Source organism: Ilyonectria robusta (assembly GCF_021365365.1).
Source record: "Ilyonectria robusta strain PMI_751 chromosome Unknown BGZ61scaffold_3, whole genome shotgun sequence".
NCBI classification, from domain to species: Eukaryota; Fungi; Ascomycota; class Sordariomycetes; order Hypocreales; family Nectriaceae; genus Ilyonectria; species Ilyonectria robusta.
Genome location: NW_025764437.1, coordinates 1,400,516 through 1,417,168, shown reverse-complemented (window position 1 = coordinate 1,417,168; position 16,653 = coordinate 1,400,516). Strand labels below are relative to the sequence as shown.

The window sequence follows — 16,653 nt, the reverse complement described above, 5'->3', positions numbered from 1 at the left end:
TACCTCCAGCAGCTATAGTGCCATGTTCGGCATCCATGGTCCATGGGGCACGCCAGGCTTCCCCACCGTGGCTGGCCGATGGCGTTTGAGTGACAGCCTCCATCATCCATTACGATTTCTCGCTCCAAATGACGACGCCGTAGAGGAAACACGACATGGGCTGACGATGGCTTTGATGGAGGGAAAACAAAAAATAGAAAAGAGGGGGGGCAAGAGGCGTTGAAGGCCAGGAGCTTTGCCCCGTTGGGACCGTTGGTGGTACCAGAAATGGCAAGTGTCTTATGGCCCAACTGGATGAAGTTTGATGGATCCCCATTTAGGCATGGCCGCCTTTTCTGGTGGTGCGGTCCCTGGACGGGATGTGCCTTGGATCTCGTCGCGTTGAGTGTTGAGTGAATCCGGCAAAGCTTTGTCTGCCCTTCTGCCTTCCTGCCTTCCTGCCTTCCTGCCTTCCTGCCTTCCTGCCTGGGTTTGCGGGCCCTTTGCTTCCTTCCCTCCTGCATCCGTTCCTTCCTTGGTTTGCCGCGGCGCTCCATGATCCGATAAGACTTCATTCGGACCCGGTCCCCACCACGCGCAAGCCGGGAAACCTTTCTGCTTTCTGCACGCGTACTCCGTAACACCAGCATTGATACAATGTTGACTGCAACACGCCCACGCACAGGCGCCCACACGTTGATGCTCACTTGCTCAGGCTCATGCTCTTACTCCTCTCATACCGTCCATCCCTCCATCAATGAATCAATCAAAACCTCCGTCACTCCCATCAATATCCACTCCATCCACTCCCTCCATCCGCTCCGTCCAGTCTCCGTTTAGGTCTGTCTGCTCACTCCATCACACTGCGTTACGTCGACAAGCCATGCGCCCATTGCAGGGCCGGCCAGCCATCGTCTCATGCATGCCATCAAACTCGTCCATCTAGTGGCTTGTCTGGTTCTTCTTCTTGGTCATTGTTGTCCGCGGGGTTGTCACTCTCTCGGTGCTATTATTGATCTCTCTTTACGCGTCGATATGATTCAACGATATCACCCAGGGAATCCAACGTGAATGGAACGCGGCAGCCGACGTCGGGCTTGTCTCGGAGTCAGAGGCTCGCCCTCGCGCATGCAACATGGCCATCTCGGCGGAAGTCTCCGCAACTCGAACGGTACGGTGCTTTCGGCACAGCTACGTATGTATGACTCTTCGCTTTGCACCCGGCGACCAACCCTCCTGTCATGCTCGTGCCCGCCCGTCTGGGCCGTCTCGCCTCCCGTTCCTGGCACTGACATGATCCACGGTGATCCACCATATGGCCCCTACGGCGTGTGTGTGCGACTGTGCGACTGTGTGAAACCTTGTGTGCAACCTGCGTGCGGCCCTCCGGATTCCCCTGCGTCCAAGCAGAAGGCAGCGGATCCCGTAACATGCTCCGTTTCCTGCAGACCGTGCAGAGAGCACGCCGTTTCTCCATACAAAGACATTAATGCTCTCGGGGGACTCCTCCAGGCGTCGTCGGGCCTCGACGGGGCATCGCTACCATATCCGCACATGTCTGGCGCCGTCGTGCTCCGTCGTGCTCCGTCTGACTCGACCCTGGCTCGACTTCTGGCTCGACTCTGGTTTTGGCGACTCCACCAGCCATCGATATCTGAGACCCGATATGGATCCCGCCGATGAGGTACAGCCCAGATACCTTCGCATTCACGCGCATGGCATCGCAGCTGCATCGCATCGTTCTCTTTTAGCCTCCCGCCCACCAACCCACATGGGGCTAATCCCTAGCTCTCCTCGACTCAGCTCTCTTCCATGCTCCATGCTCCATGCTCTGTGCTCCATGCTCTGCCAACCTCTGGAAGGAAATCAAATCATCCATCGCCTCTCACAACCCCAACTGCGCTGCAACCTTCTCGTCCAGGCCCCGGTCCCGGCCACCGGGTCTCTCGTTATTGTTGCGTGCACCCTGCATGTTCTTTAGCATCTGCTGGTTGCTGCTTCTGTTGCTTCCCTTTCATTCCCAATATCATGATACAATGTCAAACACACCCCCACTAACACTTCCCCTCCTTCCCCTCCCCACCATCCAATCTCTGGCATCCCCTCCCCTCCAAAAGACTCTCACCGGTTGCAAGTTTTCTTGCGACGCCGTCCAGATCCTCCCACCGACCGCATGCGTCCCTGGTTTTCACCGCTGTTTGCACCTTCAGAGAGGTGTGCGCGCCGAGGCTTGCATTAGCTGCTCGCGCGTCGTGCCAGCCTACCCACTGGCGTCCTGTCCGGGCTGTCCGGTCCAGAACTTCGCTCCAACCGTCTCTATTGATGATGATGATGCCATGGATGACCCCGGCACGGATAGCGTTCATTACCCCGTATGAGATTCTGAACAATCACCAACAACAACAACAACTACTCAACATAATGACGAATGCCTCTACGCTGCGCCGTTCTGGATACCAGTTCCACATCGTAGCCACTTTCTCCCTCGTTTTCCACCAATACTGACAAATGAGACCACCCGCTTGTTGTCATCAGCGTTGCCTTGTCACAAATCGCACACTTGTCGAAACGCATCAGACACAGTGAGCCATCCAGCATTCCGCTGCGGCCTGACGAATTGGTAAGATCTTGGCAAGACCCGGCCTGATGCCCCTGGCTCGGCGTTTCTTAGCCAGTCGCCCACTCTGTTGGGTACGATGCCAAGATGACGCTGTGCGTTGACAAGTGCCGTCCGATGTGATGGTGTGAAAAACTCTATATCGACGCCCCAATAAGCATCCCCCCGAAGACAATACACCACCCCTTTGCATGCCAACATGGGAGTAGATATGTGTCCAACGAGCGAAAAGTCAACTATGTATTCAAACAACCAACTAGTGAGGTATCTAATGCTTGGAGAGGAAAAGAATCAACTGGCTCTCTAAGAAACTGTCTAAAGGGGTATCAATCACCCTGTCTCTCTAAGAGACAGCGACTATCTATCCATGCATTATGCGTATGAATCGCTTGACAAAAAGCAATGCTTCAACAAGAGCAAAAAAAAAAAATTGCCACTCAACTCTCTCATTCCCACGATATGTCCCGGTGTGACGCCCCCTCTACCGGCAGCTTTGCACGGCCCGTCCCGGCCAACCTCTATTCTCCTACTTGGCCAGTCCCTTCTTGAAACTGCTCCACTCACCGAAACTGTAATCGGACGATCGAAAATAGCATGTTTTGCAACACATGGAGCATTACAGCAACACACGTTGGCATCAGTTCGGGCCAGACTGCCAGATCGAGCTTGCCCTCCAGCCCAATATCGACGCCATAGAAGAGACGGATCAGGCCGCGGACAGCCAGGCTGGCGACCACCTCGCAGGCCCACGTCACCATGGAGGCGTAAAAGGTGAGGTTAAAGTCATAGGGCCCATTCTCATCATCAAAGGCAAAGTAAGGGTAGATGTCCTTATTGGCGCCAAAGTGAAGCACCAGGATACTACCAAGGAAAGCAGCCATGGAGACGTTCTCGGCCAAGAAGCGGATGAACACATTACGCGTCTGCAGCTTCTGGTAGGATCCGTAGGTCTGCGTGTTGAGCCCCAGGACAGAGAGGATCTTGTGGACCATGGGAGTCATCATGATGGGGGTGATGATCACCAAGCCTGTTGACGAGAGGATCTGGAGGATGATGAACTGGGATGGTGAACGCAGTCGAGCATACAGGGCACGGACGTACGTCTGGTATGTCAACATAAAATATCTTGTTTCTCTTGTTAGCTTGAGGTTCATCGGGTATCGCTTCAGTCGGCAAAGTAGCACTCACAGTTTAAACACCCAGCTCAGGGGATAGCTTCCCACGCGTTCGCCCTCGCGGATGCCCAACACCCAACCGGTCAAGGCATCAAGGAGGTGGACCGTCACAACCCAACCGTAAACGTACACCACCGTCTCCAGGTTGTCGTGCGGTAGTGTCCGCAGGTAAATCTCAGCATATGCCTCTCCAATAACATACGCCATCAAGCCCACAAACAAGGCCACGCAGAACCAGAGGAACCGCACGAAGCTCGCTGGCAACCACCGTCGCCGCATAGCAACGCCCTGTGGCCGAGGGTTCGGCGCGGTCTGGAGTGTGTCGGGGTCGAAAAGGTCCCCGGGACGTTGCGGCGGCGCCCATCCCTCCTGAACATGGTGTCTGGCTCGCCGGTCCACCACGACGTGGTGAAGATGCGCTGGGTGTCGGAGAGCGAGTGGCGCAGTCCAACATGGCGCTCGTTGATCGTGAGGATGAAAAAGGCAATGGCGACGGGCATGGCCATGACGACGAAAGTCCATGTGATCCAGGCCGTGTTGTGGGCGGTGATGAAGCGGGTCGCCGGGTTGAGGTATACGGGGACGGGGACTGCGAGAGATATGATGGCGATGACGGAGACGGTGAGAGGGAAGCCGAGCGATTGCGGCCACCAGTTCAGGCTGTACAGATTGAATACTTTGGTGATCCAGATGAGAGCCGTGAGGTTGTAGAAGCCGTAGTAGACGAAAAGGAAGAACCAGAAGTTGACCTGCACCCTGGAGGCTCCATGACCGGGGGCCTTGCCTCCATCTGGCGTCTGCGGATCGTCCTCGTCTCTTGGGAAAGCGTACTGAGGGAATGGAACAGCACACCACGCAACGGCCTGAAGTTCCGTTAGCATATTCCATGACCGGATTGCAGAACTGGGGAGCTTGTCGTCTTATCAACATACCAACGCGGCCGGCATCAACACCAGGAAGCCATACCGACTCCACCACTTATCCACAACTCTCTTGACGGCGGACTGCCTGGGGTCGACCCAAATATCCAGCACCCACCGCTGCCAGGCGCGTTCCCACTTGGTCAGCTCGTCCTCGAGCTCGTCGCTGCTCGTCGTGCTCGGCGCATTATTGACCAGCGATGCCGCGAGGATGGCGCCGTACCCGACGTGCACGCTGCCGCGGCCGTTGCCCACGGTCCCCGCGAGCAGGCCGAGCTGGCTGTGCTGCTGCTGCTGCTGCGCGCTGTCCCCCGGCCGCGGCGGCACGGCGCGGAAGCGCCCGAGCAATGGTGCCGAGTCGTTGGGGCGGACGCGCGACTCGGTGCCCTGCGTGAACTGGAAGAAGCTCGGCATGGGACGTGTAAACCGGGACGGGCGAGGGAGGGCGGAGGGCGGAAATCGGCGGTGGAACGATGCGAGGCGACGGGTACTACATCGGTCGGGAAGGGCGTGTCGTGGCGCAGTGGTCCGTCGTTCGGTCGCAGCGCGTTGGTGTCGAGCTGCGTGCAGTTGCGAATTGGTCGCGGGCCTGGCGATGTTCTGTTATCGTGGGATGGAGGTTGGGGGACCATATCGCACTGACGTTTGCTGGCCCTGTGCCGTGCCTATCGCGGCTGATGACTTGAGCGGCTGCCCAGCGAAAGGCCCCTGTATCAGGGTCCCCAGATCGTTGCGGCAGGGGTCTCACCTCCACTAATCCGCTGCAGTTATAGTGGGGTGCCGGCAGACCGGGAAGTTGAAGTCACCGCTACTGCTCTCATGACTTCAAAACAAGACAGGCGGGTCATGAGCGAGCTTCTCTCAACATACAAGATATGATAGGTCAGATCCATTCACGGTTTAAAAGAAGCTGTTTTCCATTTCCCTAGATATGTTGTACAAAGTAATCATTTATATGTGCATGTATGTATACACTGGGCTCAGCCAGATCTATCATGTCAGTGGTCCTATTATGTCTATGCCCCATCTGATGATCATGAGTCTGAGTCGGTACTGCTCAGTGCCTCTACCAATGACGCATCATCCTTCTCGTCGACCAGCACCCCACTGGCAACGACATCGTCTGAGAATGCCACCGTCTTAGCTGACGAAGACTTTCCTGACGGCTCGAGCACATCTCCAGTCCATGGCTTGCACTCCTTGACATGTTCACCACATCGCAAACACGTCCAGCCCTCTCCTTCCTCTCTCTCCAAGCGCGTTGCCAAGCATACAAAGCAATAAATGCATCCACAGGGTATTGTCTCGTATGGGTTGGTAATGTCTGTCTGTGCCGAGCCAATAACGCCACTAGATGCCGCGGCGGCCATGACTTCTGTCTCGGTCGAGGCGTTGTCGTTCTGATCCTGGTAGCAGATGGCGCATGTCCTCTCGGGGAGAAAGCCATACTCGCCATTCGCCTTGTCTCCGTCCTGTGGTCCAGCTCGAACAATTTCCTTTGTTTTACGCCATGTTCGGGTTATCCATCGCCGCCATCGCTGGATGCCAATGAGCGGGAGCACGAAGAGCAGGAACTCGGTAAAGGCATGCCAGACGAGCTGACGGTTGAGATACTCGAACGAGACCTCGCGGCTCACTTGGCTTGTGGGGGGTGCCAGTCTCATCCTCAGGATTCGGTCCAGCAACGTTCGATATCGCCCTCGGAAAAGAAATACCAAGAATGAGATGCATGCTGCCCCTGAGTGGACCGTTGACAGGGCTGATGTCAACCGTGACAACCGTCGCAATCTAGGGCTGGGCTCATCATAGCCATCTTCGTGTTCCACAAGCCAGTCCTCCCATCTTGTCCAAGCGTAGTTCCCAAACACAGTCACCAATCCGTACAGGGACTTCTGTGTCTTGGACGGGGGCGTCAGAATGGGCCCATGCCTTCTCGCATCGGTAAATTGCAGGTTCTGAAGAGCGGCGCCGTACGTCGCATCGTGGTCCCAGACTGTGAGCTTGAAAAGCACCGCCCTCAGGGCCAGCATAATCTCGGCCGACCAGTCATCGTGAAGATGTCCGCCGCCAAAGTATTTGAGCGCCTCGCACACCTGGTCCTTCAGGATGCTCACCAGCTCCCCGTCCAGCAGCTCCGCATCGACCTGTCCGACGCGAAACTCCGGTCGCGTACCTTCTCTCGTGGAGACAGCGTCCCAGGCGGACCCGATTCGGTTCAAGGGGAAGGGCAGGCGCTCGAGGTTGGCGCGGGCTCGGGAAGCTTGCCGGGCGGCGGCGACGCGAGCCACAGCCTCGGTCTCGCGGGCCTGGCGACGCGCGGCGACGAGGCGCTGGGCTTGGACGAAGCTCGAGTCGGTCATCGGGGAGGAATCATCGGCGCAGTTGATGTTGAAGTCGAGATATCCACGGTCGCGAATGAGGAGCGCGAGGAATCCGGGGTTGAGCGGAGCCACATGACGATGGCGCTGACTTATGTTTGGCCTCGGTGCCACGAGCCGAGGTTTTGTCGGAAATACCTTGGCATCTCGCGCAGGCGGCAGGCGATGCGCCGCTAATCTACCGGGACCTCTTGCCAAATCAGGCAAAGCAACACGGATGGCAGGTGCCACCGATCAATCTAACAGCCCTTGCGGCTCTCGACTCAAGTCCAACTAAATCAACCTCGACGTTAATTGACATGATAAATCGTGGGATTCAACTGTGACAATTCTTCTAGATCGTCACCGGCCCAGCTACCCAGCTACCCGGGAGATGGAGGTACCTAGGTGAGCAAGCGTCTTGGGCGCCTCTGCCACCTTCCTCTTATGTGTCACAATAACACTCTTCACCAACACTGTTTGGTCCATTTCGGTGGTCCTTTTCGCTGATCCTTTTCGCTGGTCCATCATCATCGCACCCACATGACCACCTACTTGACCACCTACTTGACCGCCTACTTGACCACCCAGGCTCGGCATGAATGTCTTACAAAACTTCGCCGGGACACCAACATCCAATGAATTGTGTCTTTTAAATTCTCCTCCCTTCTTTCGTGGTTGCCCAGCTCGCCCCGTTGCCAATCATGACTTGGCCAAATACCAACCGGCTCCTCAATGTGCGAAACAAGCAAGCAGCATGGTCTTAGACTCTTCAGGTATGAGACACCAGTGCCTATTCAAGCAATGCATATTCCCGGTGACGACTCAATGCAGCCACCAGATGCAACCCTAAGGTGATAATGCGCCAAGTGCGACAACCCAGCGATCGAGACTCTGGAGGCGTCTTGGAAGGATGATCCTGTCCCTTAACGAGGTTAGCAAGTACAGTTGCACAGACTCTTGTCTTGCCTCTCTTTTCGGGGAGTCGGTCAACGACGAACGCATATCCACCAAGGCCGCACGCTATAAATCCCCCTATATCGTGAATAGCCAGTCTTCATCAGCCCTACAATATGTCACGAACGGCTTTCGGAAATGAGAACGTGCTGGCTTATCCAGGCATGAACGTATTTGGTTTTGACTTCGTTCCAACACAGTATCTGGAATATTTGATTGTGGTTTTGGACGGATTGGGCCCCCCAACTTGTTTTGGGAACCCAAATCCAAGCCACTCCATACCGGATCAACCAACACTCCCCCGGGACCCAATATTCTGTCATTGTTCTGGTTTGTAAATGCAAGCCTCATCAGCGCTTTCTTCCAATCAAAGCTCCGGCCAAGACTTCTCTTAGTCCTGGTGATCACGGCCTGTGCCGCGCATGCATAAGACCCGGCCACCAACATGAAATTCAACGAGGCTGCGCTACAGAGCCGTTGGTTCCATCCCGTGCATAAAGCCGGTCCGTCCATGTCGGTGTAAATTCCTGGCACGTTCCCTTTCCAGGCCAGAATAGCTTTCGGCCCTAGTCTGCCATCTTTGTGTTCTGTTCACGCCTTGGTACCGGCCAACAGATCAAGTTTTACGAGCCTCAGACTACATCCTCGCCCCTCACAAACCCGAATCTTTGTCTCTGCAACACCATGAGCGGACCGTCTAAAAATGACGGGGCTTCACGATCCCAGTCGAACGCAGGCCTCCCGCGTGCTGGGGCAGTTCGTTCTCGAGCCACGGTCAGAGCCTCCTTGGCTTGCGTTTCCTGCCGATCCAAACATGTCAAATGCGATGGCGGCTTGCCCGCCTGCGTACGCTGTCGGCTAGAGGAAAAACCGTGCTTTTATGCAAAATCACGCCGCGGGATTCGATTTCAGAAGAGGCCGGGCATGATGAAAGACGAAGCCGAAGCTCTCGCGGTAGATGGAGACGAGCACTCTGATAATACCCCCTCTCCGGATTTCGCAGGCCTCAAAATACCAGTTAATGTTACCAAGCCGCTTCCCGGAGGATGGGTGGCAGGTCCCCCGTCGCGAACGACTCGATCAATCAAATACTTGTTCGACCACTACTACCTCTATTTCCACGACTCACACCCTTGGTTGCCGCCTAAGAAAACGATGGGCCGTCTTGTCGAAGCTCGATCGGAAGATTTCGCCTTCACGATTACAATGATACTTTACGTTGGATCGATGTACACCAACAACGTAGATACCACTCCGCTGCGTGAAAGAGCATACGATATGGCCACGGGGCCTTTGCAGACAACAGTCTGGAGTGTCCAAGCATTGTTGTGCATCTGCATCGCAGCACTGGGAGAGGGACACATCAATCTGTGCGGATCTTGGTTCCAGAAAGCACTTGAGATGGCTTTGGAGTTGGGGCTTCAGAATAAAGGCTTTGCTGACGTAGAACCCGATCCCATTCTAGCCGAATCGTGTCGCAGAACATATTGGGCATTATACCTCCACGGGTCGCTGCGGACAGTACGAGAACACTTGGGTCACTTCCAACTCTACTGTACAGCAACAACAACGGAGCTACCTTGTGAGGAGTGGGAGTACCAAGCTGAAGTGGGTCAAATTAGCATGTTTTCGCTCCGCCCTCGCTAATGTCCGATCAGGATATCCCAACACCCGTGTCTCTCAGTGAATTCCGCCAGAAAAGTACCTCACGGGACTACTCTTCGTGGGCATACCTCGTCGACTTAGTTCGGATCAGCGGTGAGAGCGTGGTGCCACTCCTCAATGTGGGCTCCGAGGCAGATCCGGAGGCGATCGATAGAGCAGATTCTCGGATTGTGTCCTGGCTACTACAGCTGCCGCAGTGGAAGAAGGAGCTGGTTGATCCTGAGGGAGCAGTCGACATGATACTATATCACGCGGTAAGCTAGCTCGGCATCGGTGTCTTGATATTGAGACTAACATGACTATATAGTTAGGAATAGCGCATGGGTAAGTTGAGGAGTGCCACAGTCCCGTCGGCTAAAGGCTAATTAATATTGTAGTCTTCGGATCCGAATCCAACTCCACCTTCACGGCGCCGGGGTACACTTCCGAGTTCCTGACCTGGTCAGAGACGGTCCCATCTTCCGCCCCTCGTCTCTGCTCCCATCCAGCGTAACGACGAAATCGCATCCGTGGTTGTACGGATCAACGGCACTCCAGGGGTCGCTAGCCTTGGTAGGGCTGTTCAAATTCCACCTCCCACCGGAGAAGTTTTCCCCGTCCTGCACCCTGGGTCTTGAGAGGGCAGCCATGCCTCTTCTTGACGCATACCTATATGGTGGCATCAGAACACCGCTGCTGAGAGACAAGATCATGCTGTTGGCGAATGTCCTTGGCAAGGCGGGCGAGTTCTGGCCAATCGCAAAGGCTGTGTCTGAAGACATTATACAGGCCCTTGGAGGGGCAACGGACTCTGGCGAGCAGGAGGGAGGAGAGCACGATGGTTGGGAGCGGATAATTGATCGTCTTGTCCCGTCGGGGCCAGACGAGGAAGAGGTGTTCAACTTTGTACCGCCGATGACGACAGGGCAGATGAATGAGTGGGCTGGACAGATGCTGGGGTCGGGACCTGGGCCGGTGAAGGTCGAGGAGCCTTGGATGTAGCGCATTCGCATAAGCACGGTGTTGAGGCTTGGTTTTAGCCATTAGATAGTATGTATGTCACATTGAGGCAGATGCCAGTAGTCTATTTTGATTTGTGTTTTTTGCGTGGTTGCGTGTGTTTATTGATTTCGTTGACGTGGTGGTTGCAACAACCCGGTGGAGATTCTGACTAAATTGATACAGCTAAATGTACAAGCGCTGTATATGAATGGATTCGATGGCAATTACCAAGTGTCTCAGATGACCGAGCGATGGAAGAAGTATGAGAAGGGCGTCATCTGCATGGCATCCACGTGGTGGGCAAGCATCCTGTCCGATGTGTTGGCGATAAGCATGGTGTGCTGCTGTACTCACAGAGCCCGTTATTACCCTGTACCCTCTCCCAATCGCGAGTGAAGGTGTTCACGCGCCGAGGTCACACTGGGTCGTAGCGGGTGCTAGCGCCCGATATTCGCCATTGGCCGCCTGGAGCGTTATGCAGGGGCCCCGCGAGACCCGCTGCTAGTGGCCCCCAGGAGCCCCCAGAGCCACCAGAGCCCCTCCACTCTAACCCCCACCCGCTCCAGCCAACAGCTCCATCCAAACTCGCCGCCTACATCATCCCAAGTCAACAACCACAAGCGCCGTCCCAACTCGACAACGCGCCCAGGCACCCCCAGCGCACACGCCCTTCTGCTTCCGGTTGCCTTGCGACTCTGAGATGCGCCTTGCGCGCCCTGGAAACCCCCTGTTGTGAACTGCAGAACGCCGGTGACTCACTCGTTCGCCCCGAGTCTCGAAGACCGTGAATACCAGCAACCCCGGTCCGGCATTCAACCTCCCCCGGACGGCATCCACCAACCTAGCTACTCTACTACTATATAATACAACCCCCCCTCTAGGCATCGACCGATCCGCTCCTCAGAACTCAATCGATGCGGAGCTCCGTCCCGTCAACTTCTCTTTTCGCCACCACGCCGTAACGCGACGCGACGTGACACCATTACGGCCGTTCCAAACTCGCTTCCTTTTAGCTGTCGGCGAGACGAACGTCATGTCGTCATCGTCGCCGCGGCGCCGCCAACCCCGTGTAGAGGACTCGTGGCGCATGGTCGAAGGCGAAAACGACTCTTTCGACACCAATATCCTACCTTCTCTCGACGACTCTCCGCTCCTACCACCCTCGTCGGACTCTACCGGCCTGCCCACACAGCCCTTCTCCCAGGACGGGCTGAGTTTCGCCTCCCAGGACAGCATCCGGGACTTCGCTGCGCACCCAGACGACGAGCAGGTCATTTTGCGCGAGCCCTTTCGCCCTAGTCTCTCAGGAATCAACGTCAGCGCGAGCGGCAGCGGCGCCTTCCGTACACCTGATCCGGAGTTTCGCATGCCCCGTGTTGATATCGATAGCGAGGGGACTGGGAGTGGGAGGACGACACGGGGACTCGGCATTGGATTTGGCGGGAGAGATGATGGCGGGCCTGTGAGGAGACGGGGCAACGTCTCGCTTGGGAGTCCCTCAAAACAGAGGAGCGGTCGGCGGCGCTACGACGACCAAGACCGCGACTATCGAGGTCGAGAGTATCGTGAAGAGCGTAGAACGTTCTGGGGCCAACTTGCCGGGCCTTTCCCTACTGTCATCCTTGCCAGTCTTTCTTGGCTCTTCGGCGTCATTACTCTCGCCTTTCGCTATGCCCAGCGACCGCTCGCAGTCCTCTTGGCCGTTTACCTCTCCTTTGGCGGCATCATCATCGCCCAAAACATGGCCACCCGGTCCATATCAGCCTCGCTGTCTCCGCTTTGTCGCCTCCCCGGTGTTACTCTCTTGAACATCCCCTTTTGTCCGTCTAGGGATACCATAATCACCGACCCCAGCGGCCAACCTCCAGCGCCCGTCGAATTCGACGACCTCATGACTGTGCAGGCGCAGTTCGAACAGGTACTGGAGAAGAGCGCCGACGGAGTCTCGCTGCCATTTGAGATGAAGCGCTCCGAGACGGCGATCCGCGACCTGCGGAGCCTTGTCCGTCATAGCGACCTACAGGCTCGTGACGAGCTCCTCCTCGAGTTCGACGGTTATGTTGAGACGGCTCGTCGCACCGCGTCAGACTTGCAAAAGTTCAACACTCATGTTGGCTCTGCAGTCGACGCAGTTATAAGCATCAACCGTTGGACCTCCCGATATATCGATACCTTGGCCCCTGAATCTCCCGACAATCCAATCTCGCCCTCCACCTCCCTCATCGGCTGGACGTCATGGCCTTTCCACCCCTTCCAGCCTACCGTCGACCACATGTTCAACGAGCGTATCCTCCTTGACAAGTACATTGAGCACACAGCTCTCGTCTCGGAGCGCATCGCCACTTTGATCCTCGAGGCACAGGCCATACTCCGGCTTCTCACAAAGGCTGAAGACCACCTCGCCCTCATCTACGATATTACCTCGCGCTCGTCCGCCGACACCGCCCAACGCCGCGAATCGGTCCTTTGGACCATCTGGACGCTCGTCGGCGCAAACTCGGCGCGCCTCAACAGCCTCGCCCAGCAGCTCTCTCTCCTCCGTCAGGTCGACTCCCAGCGCTCCTCCGCCGTTGCGCAAGTCAGCGCTCTCATCCTCGAGCTCGAAGCCATCCAGGCCGGGCTGGGAGACCTGCGTGACCGCGTTGCCCAACCCGCCCTGCTACAGGGCACCACTGGCCCGTCTATCCCCTTGACCGTTCACATCGAAACCATCGACCGCGGCGTTGAACGCCTCGAAGACGCTCGCCGCCGGATCCGCGCCGCGGAGAACGATCGTGTTCGTGATGCCCTGGCCAGTGGCGGCTTGCGAGACGGCGAGCGAATGATTGACGCCCAGCGGAATTAAGACGAGCGTTATATATAAAAAATCAAGTCCAAGTCGGTTGAAGGAATATGAACGGAGGTAACGAATGGTTATATGAGGGGTGAAATATATTGGCGTACATATTTTGCTTGGCGTATTGGCGCATCTTGGGGTTTACGATACCAAAGACTGGACATTGAAACTGAAATGGATGTAATTTAAATAAACATTGGCACTTGATCTAAGTAAGGTATGGAGGCACATGAAACATGAGAGATATTTCGAGCTGTTTAGCAGCTATTAGCCGCAGTCTTTATGCATATCCTCGGTTCACTCTTCAATGCATTGGGTCATTGTACTCGCGGTGATGTGTGTATGGAATTCAGGAGACGCTGTTACGCGCTGTCTGCCTGTTCCGTATTCTTTAGATTTGCTTGCGCTGACTGGGTAGCCTCTTTTGGCAATACTCGCATAGTGTTGGTGGCTCGGCCCCTTGGACCCTGAGTCTTAAATGTCCGCGACCCCTGGAGCCGTTGCTGGAATACACAATAGGCTGGGATGTGCGCAAGGTACTTGTCCAGCTCATAAACTTAGATACCGCCTGACGAGCGGGTCCTCATAGCTCGATCTCTCACCAGTCTCCATGATAGTTATGAGACTCATCAGTTTCTCAGTCATGACCCAGTACTATCGCCACTCATCATATGTGCACGCCTCCTCATGCCCGATATGAAGAGGCCAAAACCGTCCTGACGCCAAAACCAAGATATAAAACCAGGCCACTGGTTCCCCATAATTGTAGTCGTGAAGGGCTCTCCCATTGCCCAACTCCTTGATCCAAAAGTCCTACCCATATAACCAAGAACGCCGTTGCCATGATTCGCGAAAAATGATGCAAGGATGAAATGTCGTCTAATGCCCTAGAAACCATACCCAGGCCGATTTTAGAAGTATCCGGGGAACACTTTTGATAATCCACGCCGCCCTGATTAAAGGATTAGAGAACTGCGCAAGGCGAACGCGTGTTAGGCTGGGAAGCACTTACATATTGCCCGTTGTTGATCCGGATCATCGAACGGGGCGTTTTTGGCTGCAATCTCCCGCATGCGTTCTCGAGCAAACGACGAAGGACTCTTGCGTCCTACTGTTGTTGATGTTGTTGTCATTAGTTCCGAATTCTCTGGATGCGTCGGGAGCAAATTCAGAGCTCGGGGTCGTGTTCGTCGCGACTTTGATATCCTTGCTGGGGTGGGTGAAGTTGTGTCTGTTACTGGCTCCTGGGAAATCGAGTCGGAGGCGGGGGTAGAGATCGCGTCTGGGGTTGCGGCTTGCTCCTCAGCGACCATTGGCGTTGATTCTCTTACTGGCTCTTCTTTGGGTCTCGTAGGTTTCAAGGTAACTAAACGGGTAACGGCGGTAGGCGAAGACACCGATGAGGTGCCAAAGAGTCGTTTGCTCCATCCTTTGAGCTTGCTGTCGTGGGACTGGTCTGATAAGTCATCAAAGTCGACCCTCTCTCGTAGACGTCGGAGAGCGCGTTCACGGCGAACCATTCCGTTGGTAATCTGGGGGCTGTATCCTCGAGGCAGCATACTCTGTTTGCACACAGGACAGAGGGAACTGTTCTGCGAGAGAAACTCGTCGATACATTCGGGGTGGTAGATGTGGCCGCAAGAAAGCTCCCGAATAATCGTCAGTCGATGATCAAATTTTACCAGACAAATGTGGCAGCTCGGTTGGAAGTTGGTAGCAGTTGAGTCGCCGGAATGCCCGACACTGCATCGTTTGCTCCGAATGCTGGTTGTGGATCTTATGCTGCGTTGATCCTGTCGGCGGCTGCTTCGCGAGGCTCGGGTGGAGAGAGGAGTTGGAGGTGGGCCCATCGTTTCCGGGTCGGCATTGTACGTGAATAGAGGGAAGTCTCGGATATGGGCGGGGGGGACAGTCATGCGCTTGATTCCCATGGCTTCGAGATCGACCTCGCCCGACTCAACGCGGCACTTCAGAGAGTGTCGACGACGTCGTTGGATCAAATGCATGGTCAAAGAGACGCCGAAAATGATCAAGAGGAGTGCACCGATGACGATGAGAAAGAACGCCCACAAAGGGGGGATGCTGGAATCGTTCTGGAGGGTAAGTTCGGTCCATATGCGGACATAATCCTTGGGGTTAGGGCCGTAGAGATCGTTGATTTCCTCGCCGTGGGGGATATCGGCGATATGACCTGAGTAGAGACTTAGTTGTTCCATCATTCCCTGGCCTTCCATGCCAGAGATGGCGAAGATGGGGAATTTGTTCGTCTTAACCCATGCTCCACCATCTTCGAGGTTCCAGACGGGGGAGTCGGCATCTTGGGGTTTGTTGGAGGAATTGTTGGGCTTGTAGAAGACGAATGCGCGAAGGGGGTCGAGACGCGCGGAGGCGAGGTAGGCGAGAGTACAATCGATGCTGAACCAAGGGGCGAGAGCGATGAGGTTGTAGTTAGTCGGGGGGAGATTGTTTCGGCGTGTGACATTTTTGGGAATGAAGTCGTACTGTGCGAGGTCGCAGGCGTCGTCATTGTCAAGATCCGGGACGTAGAGCAAGCCTTGAATGACGCCGTCGAGCGTATCGGCATTGGTAGTGGTCAGGGTGGTGATGTTGGACGTTATGCGCTCCTCGTAGGCTAGCTGGCTCTGTTGACGGGAGAGGCGTTAGTTAAGGACGGGAGGTGCCCGAGAGGGCTGCGGCGAGAGAAGTGATGACGCACCGACAATGCCGTGAGGTTGCGAATGATTGTTGACGGGACCGTACTGGCGCCGCTCCATACTGGATTGCTGAATAGGAGGCTGCAATGGGGTCAGTGACCTGTAGAGAAGAAGGTTGACGAGGAATCGCGGAGCGGGGCGCAGCAAGCAAGCAGCAAGGCGGAAGTAAAAGGATGACGACGGCGGGGAATAGTACGACGGTGTTGGACGAGGACGGTAACGCAGGCGGCGACAACACGGTCGGAAGAGGCAATAAGAGGCACTTACACGACATTTCGAATCTCGGTGAGCGCTGGGAAGACGTCAGTTTGCGGGATGCCAAGGCCGGGGCAGAATGGGACGCTTCTTGGCCTCACCACCCGCAGCAGCGGGCGGACGAGAGGCACGGCGACGGCAGCCGGAAGGAACGGGGGGCTCGGGCAGATCGGGAAGAGGGCGACAAACTTACACAT

General features: G+C 55.7%; 6 protein-coding genes across 6 annotated transcripts; 3 read left to right on the top strand and 3 right to left on the bottom strand.

Moving 5' to 3' along the window:
* Positions 1 to 1,741: 1,741 nt before the first annotated feature.
* BGZ61DRAFT_128991 (uncharacterized protein) lies at positions 1,742 to 2,440 on the top strand. The gene has a single exon (XM_046237123.1). It carries the CDS (start codon positions 1,806 to 1,808, stop codon positions 2,355 to 2,357), a length of 552 nt encoding a protein of 183 aa, XP_046109532.1. The 5' UTR covers positions 1,742 to 1,805; the 3' UTR covers positions 2,358 to 2,440.
* A 716-nt stretch (positions 2,441 to 3,156) lies between these two features.
* On the bottom strand, positions 3,157 to 5,105 carry BGZ61DRAFT_490620 (uncharacterized protein; the record flags this gene model as incomplete). The annotated part of the gene is made up of 4 exons (XM_046250349.1): positions 3,157 to 3,721; positions 3,785 to 4,083; positions 4,119 to 4,634; positions 4,704 to 5,105. The coding sequence occupies 4 exons, from the start codon at positions 5,103 to 5,105 to the stop codon at positions 3,157 to 3,159; spliced, it is 1,782 nt and encodes a 593-aa protein (XP_046109531.1).
* A 478-nt stretch (positions 5,106 to 5,583) lies between these two features.
* Positions 5,584 to 7,191, bottom strand: BGZ61DRAFT_443042 (Pex12 amino terminal region-domain-containing protein). Its single transcript, XM_046244819.1, has one exon. It carries the CDS (start codon positions 7,049 to 7,051, stop codon positions 5,726 to 5,728), a length of 1,326 nt encoding a protein of 441 aa, XP_046109530.1. The 5' UTR covers positions 7,052 to 7,191; the 3' UTR covers positions 5,584 to 5,725.
* Positions 7,192 to 8,466: 1,275 nt separating this feature from the next.
* On the top strand, positions 8,467 to 10,785 carry BGZ61DRAFT_382404 (uncharacterized protein). Its single transcript, XM_046242662.1, has 4 exons — positions 8,467 to 9,613; positions 9,664 to 9,924; positions 9,978 to 9,994; positions 10,048 to 10,785. Exons 1-4 carry the CDS (start codon positions 8,690 to 8,692, stop codon positions 10,649 to 10,651), a joined length of 1,806 nt encoding a protein of 601 aa, XP_046109529.1. The 5' UTR covers positions 8,467 to 8,689; the 3' UTR covers positions 10,652 to 10,785.
* A 911-nt stretch (positions 10,786 to 11,696) lies between these two features.
* Positions 11,697 to 13,487, top strand: BGZ61DRAFT_284793 (uncharacterized protein; the record flags this gene model as incomplete). Its single annotated transcript, XM_046238500.1, has 1 exon — positions 11,697 to 13,487. A coding segment is annotated over one exon (1,791 nt), but the record flags the coding sequence as incomplete, so codon positions are not given.
* Positions 13,488 to 14,398: 911 nt separating this feature from the next.
* Positions 14,399 to 16,653, bottom strand: BGZ61DRAFT_528039 (uncharacterized protein; the record flags this gene model as incomplete). The annotated part of the gene is made up of 4 exons (XM_046253195.1): positions 14,399 to 14,439; positions 14,500 to 16,129; positions 16,204 to 16,282; positions 16,469 to 16,653. 4 exons carry the CDS (start codon positions 16,651 to 16,653, stop codon positions 14,399 to 14,401), a joined length of 1,935 nt encoding a protein of 644 aa, XP_046109527.1.